Genomic DNA, 21,844 nt, shown 5'->3' on the forward strand with positions numbered 1-21,844 from the left:
TATATATAATTCTGATAGGCATCCTTCATATACCGAGTGACTGTTGCAATCTCAGAATAACACAAAAAGGGAACATAAAGCTGAACGCAGCCAGACAAACCAGATTTGCTTAACCTCTCCTTCACTGTGCTCATAGTATTAACAAGGTTTACTCACCACTATTCGGTCACATCAATCTCTCTGCCTCTCTCTCTCTCTCTCTGTCTCTAGGTCATGTATCAAAACAGTTTTGAGTTGCTAGGAAACTGTCTCTTTCTGTTTGCCCCCTCACTTGCACAGGCTGAATTCAGTTCAAACTGTTCACACCTAACAGACCAAAATTGATGTTAACGTGAACTTTACTTTATCAGCCTTTACTTTCCCCTTAATTTATTATCCTCATTGTGTTAATTGAAAGTGGTCTGTGTCACTTGCAATTTTAATAATTAGCTGTTCAATCATAACCTTAGACTTTAGAAGTTTGTTTGAGATGAATGCAAGACATGACCTGTAAATGCAACTGTTCACTCCCAAATGCAATTATGTCAGCATAGGGACTTTTGGGATGGAACAACTCTACACAAAATGACACATGGAGTGAAGAGAGCATCTAACATGACAGTAAACCAAAAATAGTAATAATTATAATAGTAATAATTATCTTTAATACCAATAAAATGGCATAGAAAGACAATTAATATGTTGGAAAGTCACAAAGTTCTGCATATTCTGCCACAATCCACACAAATGTATAAACTTTTGACACATATTACACACATAATTATACATAGTTTTCTTTCGTAAAAATTAGCAAAATTGAGATAAATCCAAATAAAAAATGATTATTGTTTGTTACAGGGTTAACAAAAAAATCTTTAATCTATTAAAAATACTTTTAAGTACCCTGACTGGAAATCACTTTTAAGTATTCTGATAGTAGGCAGATTTTTTCATCTGCGGGTGCTTTCTGCCCTCTTGTGTTAGAAGCTGATGGGTGGGGATACACCAGAAACATTACACATCAGTATGCTTTGCTATTGAGAACAAAATTATGTGGACTGTGAACTAAACCAGTGATAAACCAGTCTATAATCTGCCATAATCTGACCCAATAACTAGTAAACACATTTAAAATGTTACAAAAAAATTCTGTTACAAATAAACCATGTTCTTTTGTACATTCTCTTCATCAAAGAATCCTGAAAAATAAAATACATCACAGTTACCACATAAATATTAAGCAGCACAACTGTTTTTAACATTAATAAAAATTATATTTTTTTCTTGAGCAGCAAACCAGCATATTAGAATGATTTCTGAAGGATCATGTGACACTGAAGCCTGGAGTAATGATGCTGAAAATTCAGCTTTGATCACAGGAATAAAGTACATTTTCAAATATATTAAAATAGAAAACAGATATTTTAAATTGTAAAATTATTTCACAATATTCCTGTTTTACTATATTTTTGATTTAAATTAATTCAGCTTGGGTGAGCATAAGAGACTTACAAAAACAAAATATCTTACAGAACCCAAAGTTTTGAATGGTAGTGAGGTAAGTAGAGAAACCTCTTTTCATCTGGCATCATGCTTTTTCATCATTTTCTGTTCATTTTTGTATAATGTAAGAAAAGGTCCAAAGTGCATAATTTTAATGCTATGTATTTTGGTGTGTTTGCTGTTTTAGTTTGTAGTTCCGAGCCAGAGAATGTGCAAGCCAACCCTCATAATCACACCAGTATGCTTGTGATCTGGGAGAGGCCACGGGCTGTTTATGATTCGAGCATAGAGAGATACTCCATCACCTACCGGCCGGCCCAGGGCAATGATGAATCGGCCTTAGAGTACTTGACTGATGGAGACCAGGATGTGGTAATTTATTAACTTTTTGTCATAAACATCAGATATTAATGAACACATCTTGAAAATCAGGCCTGCATCGTCAAGGTCACCTTATATTTGACCTTCTAAAAGTTGAATAACATCTGAGAATCAATTGTAATTAATTTAGTTTTTTCCTCCACCAGGGGGCGATCATTCAAGACCTGGTGGCCAACACTAGTTACAAGGTGCAGGTAGTTGCCGTGTGCACCAACGGTCTGTATGGCAGAGTGAGTGGCCAGCTGACCGTGGACATGCCCCTGGATGATCCTGGTAAGACCAATCGCACCCGCCACCCTCGCATCCGTGGAGAATGAGTTTACAACACTCATGCCCCACATAGTTTTAGTGCAAATATTAGACAAAAACCTCCAAATGTTAAAAAATAAAAAATTCTTTGCAAACCAGTTACCTTGTCCAGAAAATGGTGTGGCGTCATTTAAGATTTATGAAGAAATGGACACAATCCTTGAGTGGTTTACAACTTTTAGCCAGAAACATACTTTACACAAGCACGTGTTTATGTAAACATAGATTCGAATGCCTGACCTATATTGTAAGAGCATGTGTCCTATTGAACATACAGTTTGTGCTAATGGACCATGTTATCCAGGCATTAAAGACTTTCTGACACATTTTGGATTTTAGCGACACACAAACTTGAGTTTGCATAGCTATGCTCACGTATTTGCATTTGCCGTTTGACTAAAATTCAGTACTGTAATGTATGCTGTTAAATCAGGCTAACACAAAACGATTGTACATTTGAAAACAACTTAATAAATTGCTGGCAATTTCAGTAGAATATTTTAACTTATAAAAATTTTTCATTTATATTTATTTAAATGTTTTCATTAGACTTTTTATCTTTTTCAGTGTTCTTATACATATTTGTTGTCTTAAATGATTTTCCTCTTATTCTTTGTCTGTCTATCTTATACTTTGTCATCACTATCTGCATTTTGAATTTCCTTCTATATACCAAGATTTTTTTCTGTCTCTCATGAAAACTCACGATTTCAATGGACTATTTGTGCTTTTTGTGTTCTTTCATTGGAATGTTGGGTCTGTATTTTGCTTACTGATTTATAATAAACTTATCTGTCTCTCTGAAAATCCCTGTCATCATATTTCAGTGTGCATGGATATATGTGTTGTCATTTTCCAATGGTCACACATTTCCTAAGTCACAAGACATTTTTTCATTATTATGTGAAAATATGTTTGAGAGTGGATTGGGTTTACATCAGTAAAAAGGGGCCAGTCTATCTAATAAAATCATATATCTTCTACCTTTTAATGTCTCCATGCTTCAAAAACTGATCTTGTCCACATATCACGAAATCTCTGGGGTCTTTTCCACCATATTCTGTCATTGAGTTTGATCCCATGACAGGTAAGAGCCTGTAAGAGACTGTAAACTCTCTCTATCCCTGTGTGCTGGGAGGCTTTTTAATGCATGAAGGTGTCCAAACTCTCCTGTTGTGTGAACAATGTATGTAATAAAAAACTGACCCTTTGACCCAAAGATTGTTCCTTTGTATTCTCTTTGTATTGAAGAACGATCTAAACAAACTTCCTATTTGGTGGTGGCCTGGTTGACCTTTCCTTCCTTCTTAACCTCAGTACTCTCAACAGCAACAGAGAAAACCAAATGCCAAAAAAAGTCCCTTTAAGGCATTTGGTTTGTCATTGAATACACATTGAAAACCAGTTTGTGTTTTTAGTTTTGTTTCCCAAACATGAGCATTTTTTTGTCCATCAAGGATGAAATTGTCATCTCTGACTGGTTTTCAAATGTTTCTGAGGTGTGTTTGTGTACATTATGTGACACAGTTTTCAAAATTATTTTATTAAATGAAAAGACTGACTGAAAATATTGTCACTATTGGATATGATCACCAGTTATCTGTACATTATACAATAGTTCAATAAAATACCAGATGGTTTAGTTTCAGTGTCAGACATTTTTTTAATTTATTTTTTAAAGAGCATACAGAACATACTTACCTGTAGCTGACTTTTACTCATACAATGTTTTAACTCATTTATGTCTGGTTAATTTTCAGAAACAAACAATGACTCCGACTCATTTGAGTATGATGAAGAGGTAAATGTCAACATTACTTTAGTGTATAGTAACTTAAGTGATTTTATTCTACAATAGAACTGAACACGTCTTTTCTCTCTGTCCATCTCTTTCTTCTATTTCAGGAAGACTATCACATCAATCCCTTTTTGATCAGACCTGGCACAAATCAGCTTCCATATCCCTTCCAAACCACTACCATCAGCCCAAGAGTTACTAAAACACAGCGCCCGGTCCATCCAGTCTTCAAGACAACACCAAGGACTCATGAAAGAAGACTCCCGGTAGAAGACTCCCAGAAGACTCATGATCCTTATTTTCCAGCAGTATACACAGATAAACCTACTGTGAAATACACAGACCAACCTACCGTCCTCGCAACCATAACCACCAGTTTTGTTGTTGATGTACATACCGCTAGACCAGATGGCTCCAGCATTGTAGTGGGTCTATCCTCAGAGTCTGATGGCCAAAGCAATACCTTCACAGATTCTCCAACAAGCGTCACCCGTGAAACAAACATCATCCCTGAAATAAGCGTCACCTCTGAAACAAACGTTACCTCTAAAACAAGCAGAACCCTTGAAGCAAGTGTTACCCCTGAAACAAGCAGAATACTTGAAGCAAGTGTTGCCCCTGAAACAAGCAGAACCCTTGAAGCAAGTGTTGCCCCTGAAACAAGCAGAACCCTTGGAGCAAGTGTTACCCCTGAAACAAGCAGAACCCTTGAAGCAAGTGTTGCCCCTGAAACAAACAGAACACTTGAAGCAAGTGTTGCCCCTGAAACAAGCAGAACCCTTGAAGCAAGTGTTGCCCCTGAAACAAGCAGAACACTTGAAGCAAGTGTTGCCCCTGAAACAAGCAGAACCCTTGAAGCAAGTGTTACCCCTGAAACAAGCAGAACACTTGAAGCAAGTGTTACCCCTGAAACCAGCAGAACCCTTGAAACAAGTGTAACCCTTGAAGCAAGCATTACCCCTAAAACAAGCAGAACCCTTGAAACAAGCGTAACCCTTAAAACATTTGTAATCTCACCTTCGATAGACATTTCGGAGGTTGAGGAAGTGACTCAACCTGTAACCGACTCACACAGCTATGAGGAGAGTTCAGTGACTGTAGCCCCACTGCCTGAAATCCCAATGGAATCAACTTCCTCTACCTTCCCCCCAGAGGTCCCTCTGTGGCCTACAACTGCTAACTTGCCTTTTCCAACCACTGATGCTTTCAGCACTGTTCTGTCGCAGACCACCCAGCCGGTGTTTAATGGTGAGAGTGCCTCGTATGCCCCCTCTGTATCTGACACTTTGTCCTATGTGCATGCAAGTCCTGTGTCCCCCTATTCCTTAAGCAGTGTGTTGTCTGAGCCCATCCCTGACTGGGACATCCCGTACACTGTTTCCATGCTGGTGTATGGTGGTGCACAGTCTATCATCCCTTCCCCTTCCTACCCTACCCTATTCCTCACTGGCTCTGTGTCTTATTTAGACATGGAGCCTGTCTCTAGTGGTGATTGTAATAATGATGATGGTGATGATGAAAACAAGCAGAACCCTTGAAGCAAGTGTTGCCCCTGAAACAAGCAGAACCCTTGGAGCAAGTGTTACCCCTGAAACAAGCAGAACCCTTGAAGCAAGTGTTGCCCCTGAAACAAGCAGAACACTTGAAGCAAGTGTTGCCCCTGAAACAAGCAGAACCCTTGAAGCAAGTGTTGCCCCTGAAACAAGCAGAACACTTGAAGCAAGTGTTGCCCCTGAAACAAGCAGAACCCTTGAAGCAAGTGTTACCCCTGAAACAAGCAGAACACTTGAAGCAAGTGTTACCCCTGAAACCAGCAGAACCCTTGAAACAAGTGTAACCCTTGAAGCAAGCATTACCCCTAAAACAAGCAGAACCCTTGAAACAAGCGTAACCCTTAAAACATTTGTAATCTCACCTTCGATAGACATTTCGGAGGTTGAGGAAGTGACTCAACCTGTAACCGACTCACACAGCTATGAGGAGAGTTCAGTGACTGTAGCCCCACTGCCTGAAATCCCAATGGAATCAACTTCCTCTACCTTCCCCCCAGAGGTCCCTCTGTGGCCTACAACTGCTAGCTTGCCTTTTCCAACCACTGCCGCTTTCAGCACTGTTCTGTCGCAGACCACCCAGCCGGTGTTTAATGGTGAGAGTGCCTCGTATGCCCCCTCTGTATCTGACACTTTGTCCTATGTGCATGCAAGTCCTGTGTCCCCCTATTCCTTAAGCAGTGTGTTGTCTGAGCCCATCCCTGACTGGGACATCCCGTACACTGTTTCCATGCTGGTGTATGGTGGTGCACAGTCTATCATCCCTTCCCCTTCCTACCCTACCCTATTCCTCACTGGCTCTGTGTCTTATTTAGACATGGAGCCTGTCTCTAGTGGTGATTGTAATAATGATGATGGTGATGATGATATTTTATCTGGGTCCATCTCCGCTGACCCTCAGTGTAGAAGTACTCTTCCCCTTCAAACGTTACCAGAGGTGACTGCTTCTGTGGTCTCCATGCAGCCAAGTTCTGAACATGACCTCTTTGAGTCCCTCAGTATTGTCTCCACGCTGAGCACTCTTGCACATCTCCAGCCTTCGGTTCCTGTTTCTAATGACTACTCTCTGATGACGACAACCCTTGACTCTGACTCTTCGCTCTCAGGTAGCGTTAAGGACTCTAGACTGCTGACGGAATGGGTAGATTTTTCTCTAGTAGCTCCTACATTTAGTCAAGACAGTGGTGCATCTACTGAAATCTCTCTGCATGCCTCTTCTAACTTTCTGCTGCCCTCCTCTACTTTGGGACTGTCCCCTTGTAGTGGTCTCTTGGGTGACCCATCTAGTCCTGTAGAACACCATTCGTTTCTGTCCACCTCCAGCGCCGGTACTCTTCTGTGTAGCGACGCAGACTTGGACCTCCGCACCGAGGCTCTTTTATCTTCTCTTCCCATTTCCACCATGCCTTCTAGTGACCCCAGCATTTCTGTTTCAGACACTGTCAGCAGCGTTGCACAAAAAGCTACTGGACAGTCCCAGGGAGCACCTGTTCCCATAAGGTCTTCGACTATTGCGCAAACCTCTACTCCAGAATTCATATTCATACCTACTTCTGTGGTTCCTCCAACTGTTGCACCAACCTCTGCCCCAGAATCCATCTCAGTGGTTGCTCCTGAGGTGCCCCCAACCGTTGCAGTTCAGCGACGCAGACTTGGACCTCCGCACCGAGGCTCTTTTATCTTCTCTTCCCATTTCCACCATGCCTTCTAGTGACCCCAGCATTTCTGTTTCAGACACTGTCAGCAGCGTTGCACAAAAAGCTACTGGACTGTCCCAGGGAGCACCTGTTCCCATAAGGTCTTCGACTGTTGCGCAAACCTCTACTCCAGAATTCATATTCATACCTACTTCTGTGGTGCCTCCAACTGTTGCACCAACCTCTGCCCCAGAATCCATCTCAGTGGTTGCTCCTGAGGTGCCCCCAACCGTTGCAGTTTCCTCTGCTCCAGAGTCTAGTTCCATGCCTACACACTCTGCAGATGGACAGCTGGAGAACAGTGCCTCGGGCTGGGCTCTCGACTTAGATTGGGGCCAGAGCTCAGCATCAGGAGATGAGAGTATTGTTCCATACATTACCACTGCCACTCCTACAGAGGTACCTCCTGATGAGACAGATGATGGGAACGAGGAGCACTCTTCCTCCTTCTACTTTGAGGGGGAGAATGGGACAGATATTGAATCTACTGAGTTCAGAGTCACTCTGCGCCCCAGCCCATCCTGGACTCTAAGAGGAAGTGGAGAAGAGGAGAGCGGATCAGGTGAAAACCTCACAGATAACGAGACATCTTCAGACTTCACTATTCCAGAGCGCACTGAGAGGGATTCAGAGGAGGAACCAGTGGAAGGTAAAGCTCTCAGTTGTTGACGTCCATTCCTGAAGGTGCTTCTTGATTTAGACATGTTCAGTGAAGCTTGATCTGTGAAGAGTCTTGAAGTACCTGAAAGCTCTTGCTGCAAGGACAACTAATCCATCCTAAAAACGCCATAACCCACCACAAATGTCACCTAAACAGCTAAAACCTCATCCAGAAAGTGTTCTGTAGAAGTTAGTTCACTGGGAAGGTAAGATCGAAGGGCGCACTACAGTGTCCTTAATTAACATATACATCAAATCTGAGAAGTTAGACTAAAGGTTAAAGAACCATCATCTTAATTAGAAAATCCCATCATCACAATATGTGTCTGATTCCTTGTCCCATGTGATTCCTGTGTTCTGTTTTGTGTTGCATGTTCTTCATGTGATTATTTGCTAAAATGTGTATTAGCATGCTCACGTCTGTCATCAGAAACATACCAACAGCATGTTTTCCATCTCAAGTTGAATCCAAGACACCTGGTTCTAAATTTAGACTTTACTGTAGAGTTTATGGGCTCAAATTGTAGATTTATCTAGCGCTATATGAATGTCAGTATATCAATTTAAACAGCATGGAGGCATAGAATTTGAGCTAAGATTTGGCTTAGCTATGTTAGCACTGATTGGTTATTCTTCCATGGGATAAGTCATTTCACTGTTTGTCCAGCAGAGAGCAGCAAATCTCTTTTATTTGGTCACTAGTAGGTGACAGCTGGCAGTGGTAGCATTGTGTTTTGGCCGGGATGCCGAGGTCATCTCAGACAGTCCTAGGTCAGGTCTTAATCTTTCAAACATGTCTGTCTGCAATGAATCATGAACTCTTTAGCTTCTTAGAGTCAAAACACATTTCTGATGGAATAGATTAAGTGGTGCTATACCAATCCTTATAGATGACATACTGATTATAGGGTCTTTAAGAATCAAAGAGAAACTGAGTCAATATCCTGTGTGTCCGATAGCTTGAACTTAATATGTTAAAGAACAAATGGTGGTTTTTAATGCTTTTATGCAGATTTGGAGTTTAGTTCAATATAGCACCTTTACCAAAAATGTCATTTTTTATTGTTGCTATCATTCACTGCATTTTTATTGACTGCACCGTTATTGCATCTACATACTGTAGATATTCATTCATTGTTTTTACATTGTTTTAAGCCATTTTTACTTTTCTTTTTTTTTATTTGTTGATGTTATTTTTTTTCAGTTATTCAGTTATTGCATGTATTAAGGCCTACTGGTTTGCAAATTATGTCACTTTAGTACAGTAAGATCAGCATTGATCTGTGTTACAAGTTATGTGAAGTGTGATAGTTCCACTTGTCTTGAAGGTGTGTAAAAATATTTTATAAGGTGAGTTTGTTTTCATTGTCTATCATACATTTTTATTGTTTAATTATCTCAGTGCGCCAAATATGAGTTTAATAGGATACTGCATTTTCCATCAAGAACATTGATTGCTGATGATGCTCTGATCTGAATAGGGTGTTTTTAACCCATAGATGCCAGTAACAGCAGTCATGAGTCGCGGGTGGGCCTAGCGAGCAGCATAGAGCGCCAGAAGAAGGCTGTGATTCCTCTAGCTGTGGTCTCCACCCTCACCTTCCTGGGTCTCATTGTTTTGATTGGCATTTTTATCTACTGGAGGTAAGTCTTATGGATAACAGCATCTTATTTAATACAGAATTATATATTTAATAGAAATGTAAAATTCATTTACATTTTTAATTAACATATATAATCTTTTATAATTTTTTTAATTTCTAATTTGCATACACTTGCTGACCCTTAAAAATTAATACAATTAAATAACATTTAATTAACATCATATTTTTGACACGAATAAAGGCAGTTAGTTTATATGTTACCCAAGCATTCTTTTTCTGTGCATTTATCATCAGTCATGCATAGTCGGACAGGATGCATGGAAAACAAAAATATACTTCCTCTAAGACAGCTGCTCATGATTTCCATCATATTGTTACTAATCCATAATCATAACAAAATTTCTAATTTGCATACACTTGCTGACCCTTAAAAATTAATACAATTAAATAACATTTACACCATATTTTTGACACGAATAAAGGCAGTTAGTTTATATGTTACCCAAGCATTCTTTTTCTGTGCATTTATCATCAGTCATGCATAGTCGGACAGGATGCATGGAAAACAAAAATATACTTCCTCTAAGACAGCTGCTCATGATTTCCATCATATTGTTACTAATCCATAATCATAACAATCGTCGATAGGGAGGAGAAGGGGGAGTGGTGTGGCCCCATGAGGAGTGTGTTGTCTGTCTGTGATGGGGGTCTAATCTTGGGCACAGACCCAATCTCACACCCACCGGGTGAGGGACCACCTCAAAAGGAAGCTAGATAAACAAGCCATGATGTGGTGGTGGTCTCTGTGTGTGTGTGTGTGTGTGTGTGTGCGTGAAACTGCCCAGAATTCACACCAAAGCGGTAAAAATGGTCCTTCCACACCAGGATGGAAGTCTGAAATCCTGTTCACCGTCAAATATTCCCAACTGTGAAATAAGCAACTTTGGCAATCCCATCAAGAACACGTCTCAGATGTGTAAACAGTTTAGCGGAACAAGATTGTACATTTCTCATTCCGACGTGCCTCTTGCCCCTTTAACATATTGCTCATGCATGACTTTTTGTTGTTACACCATGAAGATTGCGAGGAGATTAAATCGGTAATCTTGGAGCCGGTGATTAAATCTCCGATACGCTGATCTGTTGTTTGTGGGCCTACAGGGAACACATGCTGCCAGGCTGGAGAAAGAACCTCCACGTGATTATGTTCAACACGACCAAGTCATGTTCATGTCTTGTTAGTACAGCCGTGGGTGGTTCAATCTCAGCAGAACATGGGCATGTACGACTGCTTGTCCATCTGTAGCTACATGGTGCTCATTTGGAGAGCAGACAGATGCGCACTTAATGGGATGTCTTGAAATGTTAGCGTTAAATCTGTGTCGCCCATCATTGTGGTCACTAATCCCTTCCAAGAAGTTTCCGTTTTAGACAAAACAGTTCAGGAAGTCCTCTGGGTGATCCTGTTAAAAACGTGTTGTGGATTAGACTAAATATGGTTTTTGTGTTTATTTTTTTAAGCTTAAGAGTCCAATCTCCAACACATATGTGGATAAGACAACAACAAATAACCAAAGCTTGCATGTTAGAAGTCAACAGTAGAAAAACATAAAGAGTAGAAAAAGTGTTTATTGCCGTTACAGGAAATGTTTTCAGACTGCTCATTTCTACATTGAAGACAGCACATCACCCAGGGTTATATCCTCCTCACCATTGCTGAGCCCTACAGGTAACACGTACACTTTTTCATAATCGTAATAGGGAGTTTCCATTGATACTAATGATGTTTGGGTCAATAACTTAATGCTCATCTTTTAATTTACTTAAAAAGAAAACATAAAAATTTAATTCGTGTACTTAATTACTTGAATACACCTTGTCAGTGGTGACTGTTTTTAATTTCTAAATTGGTGTGACCAACTTGCAAAAAAAACATGAAATCATGAAATCGTAGAGACGACCCCTACAGACCTTGTGTCAAGGTCAATAAGTCCCTTAAAATCACAGATCAGTGTCATGTGGTACAGCTCCCTAAAACGTGATAAGATGTATATTATATATATTAAATACAAAAATATTGATTAAAATGTATTCAAAGTGTAAGGAAAATATGTCTATGCCTTTTACTTGATGGTTAAACCACATGACATTTTAGATTTAGAGTCATTTGGTCCCCACAGTTTAGGGAAAAGCTGAACCACATGCAACTTTATCTGTTTTACATCATTATTGATCAGTGTGTACCTCAAAATTACGTTCAAATTCTAATCATGCTCAAATAATAATTATAAATGCATTTCACCTCTGTTTTGGTCATAAGACATGTCTTTTACACTTCCAGGTGAACACGAACCCCAGTCAGTAAAGCAATTTGTGAAGCACGTGGCTGAGCTTCACAACACCAACTCATTTTCTAGAGAGTTTGAGGTTCGTATCCCATCATCCCCCTCTATTTTGACACTCTTCAAGGGACAGCTGTCTCATGTGAGCCTTGATATAGCAGATCAACATGTCATTAAGGCATGTCTTATAAATGAATTGTTTGGTTCATTCAGGCACGTATATTCACTCTCTATCCATTCATGCGTGAACGCAGGTTGCTGGTAATACATTTGAGTTATAATTAGGTCAGTAACGCACTCAGCTCTATGTTCCAGTCAGGTGCACAAAAAGACCCAGTTATAGCTTCATTAACATCAATCAGTGTCAGATTGTATCTTCTCACCATAACATTAAATTATTCACACTTCATTAGATCATGCAAAAATCAAGAAAGCTTTAATTGGACACAAACCAGGCAAGCTAATTATTAGTTCTTGTCATAAGCACATCCTACGAAAAAGTGATGGATATGCTTCAAAAGTTCCTGTGTTGCTTTTTGTGTCGTGTTCAGGCTGAATTATTTTAGTGATATGTTTTGTGGCATGCTATTTATGTTAAACACCTGCACTGATACAAGCAGTAGTGTTTGAATGCATGTTCTGTTCAATCCATGGCAGCAGGTCTTTGGATTCTGTCCATTTTGATTGAGCATAGTTGATATATGTGGCTACGTTCCTTCAGTGAAAAAGATTCCCGGAAATTTAGTGGCATTCATTTATTATTTTGACTTTCTCTTACTCTAACAGAGATGCATAGCAAATAATTTATTATTTTGACTTTCTCTTACTCTAACAGAGATGCATAGCAAATAATTTATTATTTTAACTTTCTCTTACTCTAACAGAGATGCATAGCAAATAATTTATAATTTTGACTTTCTCTTACTCTAACAGAGATGCATAGCAAATAATTTATAATTTTGACTTTCTCTTACTCTAACAGAGATGCATAGCAAATAGTGGAATATTCACTGGATCAAACTAAAACCTCAGATGAAGGTTCAGCATATTGATTTAAAAGATCAATTATTTCCCAAGATAATTATATATTTGGATATATTTCCACCTTTCTGCAGCTATAAAGATTAAGGAAAAAGATTATAAAGATATTTAAAAAATGAAGTTTGCATGGAAGCCTGTTTCTGCCTTTGAACTTCACGTAATCTTGCGACTTTGTATCTCACAGTTGCAGCTTTATTTCACAATTATGATTTTATGTTTCACAGTTGCATGTATTTCTCATAATTGCAACTATATTATGCAATTTGGACTTCCTATCCCACACTTGCAACTATATCTCACAGTTGCAACGTTATGTCTCATAATTGTGACTTTATATCTAATTATTTTGAATTTATTTTTAATAATTGAGACTTTATCTCGCAAGTTATTTGGCTTTAAATAACAATTGCGTTTATTTTTGTGACTATTTCTCATAATTGCAACCTTATTTCTTGTAATTTAGAGACTTTATTTAACAATTGCAAATATTGCTAAATTATTATTATAATTGCGAATTTACAGTATATCTTAGAAATATAGCTTTATTTTTCAAACTTCATTTCTTCAAACTGCGACTTTATGTATATCACAAGTACATCTTTTTCACAATTGCAACTTTATTATAATTGTGATTTCATATATCACAACTGGTTCTCATAATTGCAACTTTGCTGCACAGTCACTTTATATTCCCCAGTTGCAACTTAATTTCATTTTAATTTTGACTTTATTTCTCAAGACTTTGACTCACAGTGTTAGTCAATATCTCACAATGTGACTTCATTTCTTGCTTCAGTGACCAATCAGCATCCAGAACTGAAACTTATAGACCGTTAAATGAGCAGAATCCAACCCAGGCTTGTCAGTGCTTTTGCTGTGTACTGTTACGTGTATTTCTGGTGCACAGTTTGTCACTGTATTTCATTGCTTTTTGTATTCTCACCCCCCCATTAGATATTGAAAGAGTATTTTGAGGTAAGCCACATCTCCCTTTAATTTTTTTTTGCTTTTGATAGCGTTAGCATGAATTTGTGACGCTCACTTGTCTGCACTTGTGAAGAGTCTTTGACTATGTCTTCAGTGTTGTCACTTTATGGCAGGCTGTTTGACTAGAGGATTGTTTGTGTTTTTAGGAAGTTCAGACGTGCACCGTGGACCTCGGAACTACAACGGACTGTTCCAGTCATCCAGACAATAAGAACAAGAACCGATACGTCAACATTTTAGCCTGTGAGAACCACTGCCACAAATAAATATAAGCATTAGATGCATGTTTCTGTGACTAATATAAAATTGTAATGTATTAAATTACATCCTTTAGATGATCACAGCAGAGTGCGACTCGCACCCCTGAACGACAAAGATGGGAGAAGCGGAGGGGACTATATAAATGCCAACTACGTTGATGTGAGAGATTTTGCCTGAACTAAGAAGCGTTGCCAGGCAAATCATGATAATTTTATCATTTAATCAGTGAGGCATGACTTCCTCAAAGTGTAACCGTTTAAATAGAACAAGTGATGAAACCCTTAAAAAGCACAGCTGATTTGCTATTAATTCAATCACAGAAAGGTCAGGCATGGTGGCGAGTGTGAGACGTTTTGGGCCCCTATTGTAATATTGTGTCACCTGAGAGGTTCTATCAAAGTTTTAACCAAGAATACTTGCTCTTCCCCTTCCTGTAGCTTTATTTTTGTCTCTTCTTTCTGTTTCACACAAGGGTTTTAACAAACAGAAAGCCTACATTGCAGCACAAGGGCCCTTAATGTCCAGCACAGTGGATTTCTGGCGGATGGTGTGGGAGCAGAATGTGGGAGTGATTGTTATGATCACAAACCTGATGGAGAAAGGAAGGGTGAGCCATTTTAGTGCAGATTCTACCTAAATAGATTGATGTAATATCTGACATTTTAAAAATAGTTTTCTGTCATCAGAAACGTTTTCATATGGCTTCAGAAGACTTAGAATATAGCCCACAAGTCGCATGGACCAGAATATACATGTATTTTTTTTTTCCTGTTGGAAATGCAAAATTATATGGGTTTGGAAGAGGATGAGAAAGAGTGAATTAATGACATTATGAAATTTTTGGGTGACAAGACAATGGCAAATATGGGTTCATTCAGCCTGAACACATTAATGTTTGTCCATTTCTCAGAGGAAGTGTGACCAGTACTGGCCTCTGGAGAACCAGGAAGAGTATGGAAATATCTGACATTTTAAAAATAGTTTTCTGTCATCAGAAACATTTTCATATGGCTTCAGAAGACTTAGAATATAGCCCACAAGTCGCATGGACCAGAATATACATGTATTTTTTTTTCCTGTTGGAAATGCAAAATTATATGGGTTTGGAAGAGGATGAGAAAGAGTGAATTAATGACATTATGAAATTTTTGGGTGACAAGACAATGGCAAATATGGGTTCATTCAGCCTGAACACATTAATGTTTGTCCATTTCTCAGAGGAAGTGTGACCAGTACTGGCCTCTGGAGAACCAGGAAGAGTATGGATGTTTTTTGGTTACTGTAAAGAGCACAAAAGACCTCGCTTACTACACCCAGAGAACCTTCACCATCAGAAATACCAGCATAAAGAAGGTATGAAGTAGGGATACACAATATTTTGGTACAATAGTAGTTATGTACAGATATTAAGAGTTTTTTTAATTTATTTATCTGTATTTAATTGTATCGGTCGATGTTGGATATTTAATTATGAATGTTTTTCCTGTAGTTTTTACATTCAGATTACCTTTGCCATCATCTATCATCTTTTTTATGCTGTACATCATGTTGATTCACTTTCAGCATTTTAAAATCGTAGATTCAATTTTTTTGTATTTAATTTTTAATTTATATAGACAAAATTATTTAGGATGTTAATATTAGTAATATTACATTGTTAATATGAATTCATATATTGTTAATGGTTTAATTAATTAAATGTTGATATTTTAACATTTTATCATGCTGGTACTCCTCTTTGTGAAAACAATTGCAGGTTTGCATTAACGTTTTCTTGTTTATTAATTGCATGTATACTTGATGTTTATTATTTTTAGGGCTCTCAGAGAGGTCATAGTAACGAGAGGATGGTAATACATTACCACTACACACAATGGCCAGACATGGGCGTACCTGAGTACGTCTTGCCTGTGCTTTCATTCGTCTACAAGTCCTCTAGATCCCAAACTGAGCACATGGGGCCAGTGATTGTACACTGCAGGTGGGCTACAGGACTCTCTTTAAATGTATCAAGTGTCATATTGCATATTTGACAATTGTTATCTGACGTCTGTTTGTGTGTGTTTAGTGCTGGAGTGGGCCGAACAGGGACCTACATAGTGTTGGACAGCATGTTAAAACAGATTAAAGCACAGGGGACAGTCAACATTATGGGATTCCTCAAACACATTCGTACACAACGGAACTATCTAGTTCAAACAGAGGTGAGTGAACAGCAATTAAAGTCTCATTTTGGTGTGTAGAACTTCATTGTGCTCTATAAAGAAAAATGATGCATTATTTACTGTTTAATCAATCCTTAGTGTTGCTTAGAATTTGGACTCAATGTTGGACTCAAGTTTCCTTCTCAACATCGGTTGTTCTGGTACCTTTACAGGAGCAATACATCTTTACCCATGATGCTCTAGTAGAGGCCATTTTGAGTCAAGAGACAGAGGTGCCATCAAGCCATATTCATCAGTATGTTAACAACCTCCTGACCCCAGGGGCCTCATGCAAGACACGACTGGAAAAGCAGTTTAAAGTAAGTGTGCTCTCAGTTCTTAAGTGATTTCTGAAGAGCACAGCTAGAAGTATTTGTATCACCACAGCTGTAGTTGAATAATAACCTGACATATGTGACAATGACCTTGTCATTGCAGTTGGTGTGCCAGTCGAATGCCAAACAGAACGATTACAGCAGTGCCCTGAGTGACTGCAACAGAACGAAGAACAGAAGCTGCTCTCTGATTCCTGGTGTCTATTGTTTTTCTTCATTATGGGATGGATGGATGGATGGAAGGATGGACAGATGAAAAGAGACAGACAGATAGATAGACAGGTTGATATATGGATAGATAGATAGATAGATAGATAGATAGATAGATAGATAGATGGATAGATGGATAGATGGATGGATGAACAGCAAGATAGACATATGAATGTGTGGAGAGATAAGTGGAAGGATAGATATGTAGACAGAATGATGATAGACAGACAGACAGGTGGACAGACAGACAGACAGACAGAGCGAGACAGGTGGATAAGTGGATGAATGGATGGATGGATGGACAGCTAGATGAATGTGGATAGATAGGTGGGAGGATAGATATATAGACAGACAGACAGGTAGATGGATAGAAGAAGGATGGACAGACGGACGAATAGATGGATGGACGGACGGACGGATGGATGGAAAATAGATAGATAGATGACTTGAGGGACAGATGAATGAATTGACAAATAGACAGATGGATAGACACATGGATGGACAGATATTCAGTTCTCTGAAGTGACTTTTTTTGTTTTGTGTTTTGCAGTAGAGAAATCCAGAGTGTGTTTTTCCACATCAGCAGGAGAGACGCCAGACTACATCAACGCCTCATATGTCATGGTGAGACACTCAGCGTTTCTCCAGTCACTTCTCTATAACAGCTTATTTAGATTCATATCAAGACTCATTCATGCATTCACATCAGGGTTATCGGCAGAACAAAGAGTTCATCATTACCCAGAATCCTTTGCCCAGCACAGTGAAGGACTTGTGGAGGATGCTGTGGGATCACAATGCCCAAGTTATTGTTTCATTGCCGGACACGAGTAGTACGGTCAGTACAGCTTTTATCGCAAACCGCTTCATAGCGTCACGCTCATTTCCTGCCAGTCTTCCAGTGCTGAATTAAACAGATTGTCCTTTCATTCATCTCTCATTCACTCTCTCCCTCCCTCGGTCATTTTTTAATTCCATTTCCAGACAGAAGACAGCGAGCCAATCATATTCTGGCCTGCGAGAGATCAGCCAATCAGCTACGAGACATTCTCTGTGTCGTTAAAAGGGGAGGGCCACGTGTGCCTATCCAATGAAGATATGTTGTTAGTGCAGGATTACATCCTAGAGGCCACACAGGTAACATTATATCTGCTGCACAGCCAATCAGATTCCACAGCTTACATTAGCAACATAAAGAGGATCAGAGATTTTACCCACAATGCACCAAAAGGAAGGTAACATACTAAAGCTGAGGTAATCGATTCAGAGAGATGCAAATGAGCGATTTCTTTGCGTCATTTCTCCAAAATCGTTTAAAAACATGAACACTGGCATCTGTTTTGAAGATCGCAGCTGGTGCCTGCCATATGATTGTGGAAAATATTAGGCGGAGCAAATGGCTGCTGACGAAAGTGAGAACAGAGTCTGTTAAACAACACATCTGGTGCTTTTCATACACTTACCATCAAACCATCTGTATCTGCTGAAGCATATTGATCATAAACACACACACACTTAAAAAAAAAAAATTCATCCAAAAATAAAAATTTGCTGAAAATGTACTTACCCTCAGAGCATCCAAGATGTAGGTGAGTTTGTTTCTTCGTCAAACCAGATTTGAAGAAATGTAGCATTATATCACTTGCTCACTAATGGATCCTCGGCAGTGAATGGGTGCCGTCAGAATGAGAGTCCAAAACAGTTGATAAAAACATCACAATAATTCACGATTAATCCGTAAGACTCCAGTCCATCAATTAATGAAGCGAAAAAACTTGTAAGAGTGTTTGTAAGAAACAAATTCACCATTAAGGTGTTTTCACTTTAAAAAATCTCTTCAAAATACCAGTCCATAATCCATAACAACACCTCCTCCAGTGAAAAAGTCCATCCTCTGTTGTTCTCTCACATCAAAATCCACCAACATGTTTGTTAACCTGTTTTGGGCTGTTTTCACTGTACAGATCTGTACAGATTTCTCTCCTGATTCAGACGAGATGACTTTTTCAATGGAGAAAGTGATAATACAGACTTGTATTTTAGCTGGAAGCAGCACCAGGGCTCTATGAAATCCATTTTATTTTTTCCCAAATTCCATTCTATAAAAAATTTTTCTGGATTTTTCTGTTTTATTTTTCTAGACTCTAGACTATAGTTTTAATGGTTAAATTAAAAATATTCATGACAAAGCGTGTCTAATTAATTGAAATAATGAAACGTACACAATTTAACAGCAATTTATTAAAAGTCTAACAAAAATTTAATTTTTAAGGCCCAATGAAATGTTTTATTTTTTTCTCAAATTCGTTATTTTTTAATCAAATTCTGTTTTCCATAAATTTTCTGGATTCCATTTTAACGGTTTAATTAAATTGTAATAATTAAAAGCATCTCTAATTAATTGATTTTATAAGATAATTTATTATTATTTTATTTTTTTCAGAAATCCTGCGTTGTGTATTTACATTATTCTCGTAGGCCTAAATATTCCTTAAAAATAATGCTTTATTAATAATTTTATTAGTAATAATACTATCATTACATTAAGTAATATATTTCTGTCACAGTTTCTTCAAATTAAACCAAACTTTTAATTTCTGTTTGTATATATGACAATATATTTCTCAAAAGAAATGGTAAAATTATCCTTGGAATATATATGTAAATAATAATATATTTAATATAAATATATAGGTCAAAATTCATATATATATATATTTTTTTTTTTTTTATTTATTTATTCCCTCTTCACATACATTTTGCTATATTACAGTTGTATATAATACAGTAAAATTATATGTATAATGTTAAAATTGTAATAATTTTATTGGGTCTATAAAATACGTCTATATTATATTTATAGGTAAATTTTTGGTTATTTTTATGTGAATATTAATCTTTTATAGTATGTATGAGCTCTTTTATATATGAAGATATTTATTTTTGTAACGTTAGTATTTTCCATGTGTCTGCAGACTATTGGCATTTATACATTTTAAAAGAAACGTCGTTTTTTTTTTTTTTTTATCTCTCTGGGGTTGGCAGATGTTAAAATTGTAATAATTTTATTGGGTCTATAAAATACGTCTATATTATATTTATAGGTAAATTTTTGGTTATTTTTATGTGAATATTAATCTTTTATAGTATGTATGAGCTCTTTTATATATGAAGATATTTATTTTTGTAACGTTAGTATTTTCCATGTGTCTGCAGACTATTGGCATTTATATATTTTAAAAGAAACGTAGTTTTTTTTTTTTTTCTTCATCTCTCTGGAGTTGGCAGCAGTTCTGATGAGGAAAAGTCAGTCATTAATAATCCTGCCCTGAGGTGGAATTAACTCAAATCCACAAGGGAAATGTGATATTTTGAGTGGTATGTTGTGGTCAAACTACCAACATGTTCTTGTTTTTGAAAAAAATGTTTTTTTTGGTGGGATAGGATCAGTATCAGTTCCTCTACAAAGCCATTCTGAGTTTGGTCAGCACCCAAGACGATGAGCGAGTGCTTCAGTCCTCCGATAACAACGGCACGGTCCCAGGAGGCGTCTCGAGTGCGGCCGAGAGTCTGGAATCCTTGGTGTAACCATAGTGACGAGCCGGCCCAGGAAAAAGACTTTTCAAATCAAAGAAAGCTCTTGTTTTTCCCAGTCCATCTCTGAACTGATGGCGCTCTGCTGGATGCAGCGCCGGCATTAAATGTGTGCCCTTTATACACTCCACCTTTTTATTCACTGTTTCTCTCTTAAATCACCACCTTGTGCTAATGTCTTACGTACTAATGTCTTCTCATAGAGTCATATTTATTGGCTTAAAAGCTTGTTTAAAGGGAAAACACCTTTTTTATTTTAATAAGACTTTTTTTATTAGTCTATTTTTTAGTCTATTCAGCCACAGTTTTTTCATACAGATATACAAAGAAAGTGGCAAAATCAGTCGTGGATAAAGGGCAGGAAATAATATTCTAATGTGTAAATAATATTTCAGCAACCACGTCGATGGACCAAATTTCTATTTATGTCTAGAATTTTATATTTGAGGCACTAGTGCTGCAAGACATGGCTGCATTTGAATAATTTAGTCACATTTGAAATGTTTTAATATTTCTGATGCCGCTGTTATTTTATGTTACATACTGACACTGTTTAGCTGTACGAGATGTTTTTGTCTGTTCGTAGGATTAAACGAATCAAGAAAACACGCAAGGAGACTGGTCTGTTTACGCGTGGATATTTCATATGCTTAGAAATGCAAAGACTTTATAATTCTTGTTTTTTTTACTTTTTAAAGGAATAGTTTGTTTAATGATGTTGATATATATTTTCCACATTCCACATAACCCTAAAAGAAAAAAAATCAGCAAGGCACTTCCACTAAAAGTGAATGAGGCCAATTTGTAAACGTTAAAATACTCAGTTTTAATAATGTAAACACAAAACATAATGTGCATATCAACATGTTTTTAGTGTGAAAACAAATCACTCAAACTTTTCTGTGTAATATTTTTGTAAAAACCATGATAGAATTTTTCAGGATTCTTTGATGAATAAAAAAAATAAAAAGAACAGCGTTTATTTGAAATTTAAATGTCTATACAGTAATTTTTGATCAATTTAATGCATCCATGCTGATTAAAAGTATTAATTTCTTTGAAAAAATCTGACCCTTAACCCTCAACTAAAGTATTTAATTGAAATATAATGTAAGATTATATTTATTATATATATATATATAGAGAGAGAGAGAGAGAGTCATATAAATATTACATGTATCACTTTATTATAATAATAAAAATGTAATATATATTAGTATATATTGTGTACATGATATAAAAATTATTTTATTAAAAAATAATTCAAAATATTACTTGTATAAATAAATGTATTACAATGTATTGTGAAATGTATTATGCATTATTATATTTTATGCACATGGTATATTTATATACAAAAAAATATTTTGATACAAAAAAATATTACTT

General features: G+C 37.4%; 1 protein-coding gene across 1 annotated transcript in view; it reads left to right on the forward strand.

Annotated features, from left to right (window-relative positions):
* The window catches only part of ptprz1a (protein tyrosine phosphatase receptor type Z1a), a 55,282-nt gene extending 34,218 nt beyond the window's left edge, over window positions 1-21,064 (forward strand). Inside the window, exons 10-32 of the mRNA XM_016290320.1 lie at window positions 1,670-1,854; window positions 2,010-2,136; window positions 3,933-3,973; window positions 4,078-4,462; window positions 5,817-7,138; window positions 7,437-7,866; window positions 9,377-9,521; window positions 11,125-11,210; window positions 11,823-11,908; window positions 13,819-13,839; window positions 13,998-14,094; window positions 14,186-14,271; window positions 14,585-14,719; window positions 15,331-15,465; window positions 15,930-16,093; window positions 16,181-16,316; window positions 16,490-16,636; window positions 16,755-16,848; window positions 17,412-17,485; window positions 17,571-17,699; window positions 17,846-18,096; window positions 18,208-18,217; window positions 20,306-21,064. Of these exons, the coding sequence (XP_016145806.1) occupies window positions 1,670-1,854; window positions 2,010-2,136; window positions 3,933-3,973; window positions 4,078-4,462; window positions 5,817-7,138; window positions 7,437-7,866; window positions 9,377-9,521; window positions 11,125-11,210; window positions 11,823-11,908; window positions 13,819-13,839; window positions 13,998-14,094; window positions 14,186-14,271; window positions 14,585-14,719; window positions 15,331-15,465; window positions 15,930-16,093; window positions 16,181-16,316; window positions 16,490-16,636; window positions 16,755-16,848; window positions 17,412-17,485; window positions 17,571-17,699; window positions 17,846-18,096; window positions 18,208-18,217; window positions 20,306-20,449 (4,430 nt within the window). The 3' untranslated portion in view covers window positions 20,450-21,064. The remainder of the gene's footprint in view (window positions 1-1,669; window positions 1,855-2,009; window positions 2,137-3,932; window positions 3,974-4,077; window positions 4,463-5,816; window positions 7,139-7,436; window positions 7,867-9,376; window positions 9,522-11,124; window positions 11,211-11,822; window positions 11,909-13,818; window positions 13,840-13,997; window positions 14,095-14,185; window positions 14,272-14,584; window positions 14,720-15,330; window positions 15,466-15,929; window positions 16,094-16,180; window positions 16,317-16,489; window positions 16,637-16,754; window positions 16,849-17,411; window positions 17,486-17,570; window positions 17,700-17,845; window positions 18,097-18,207; window positions 18,218-20,305) is intronic.
* The last annotated feature ends 780 nt before the right edge of the window (window positions 21,065-21,844 follow it).

This window comes from Sinocyclocheilus grahami, unplaced genomic scaffold, assembly GCF_001515645.1.
Source record: "Sinocyclocheilus grahami isolate Dianchi unplaced genomic scaffold, SAMN03320097.WGS_v1.1 scaffold257.1, whole genome shotgun sequence".
Lineage (NCBI taxonomy): Eukaryota > Metazoa > Chordata > Actinopteri > Cypriniformes > Cyprinidae > Sinocyclocheilus > Sinocyclocheilus grahami.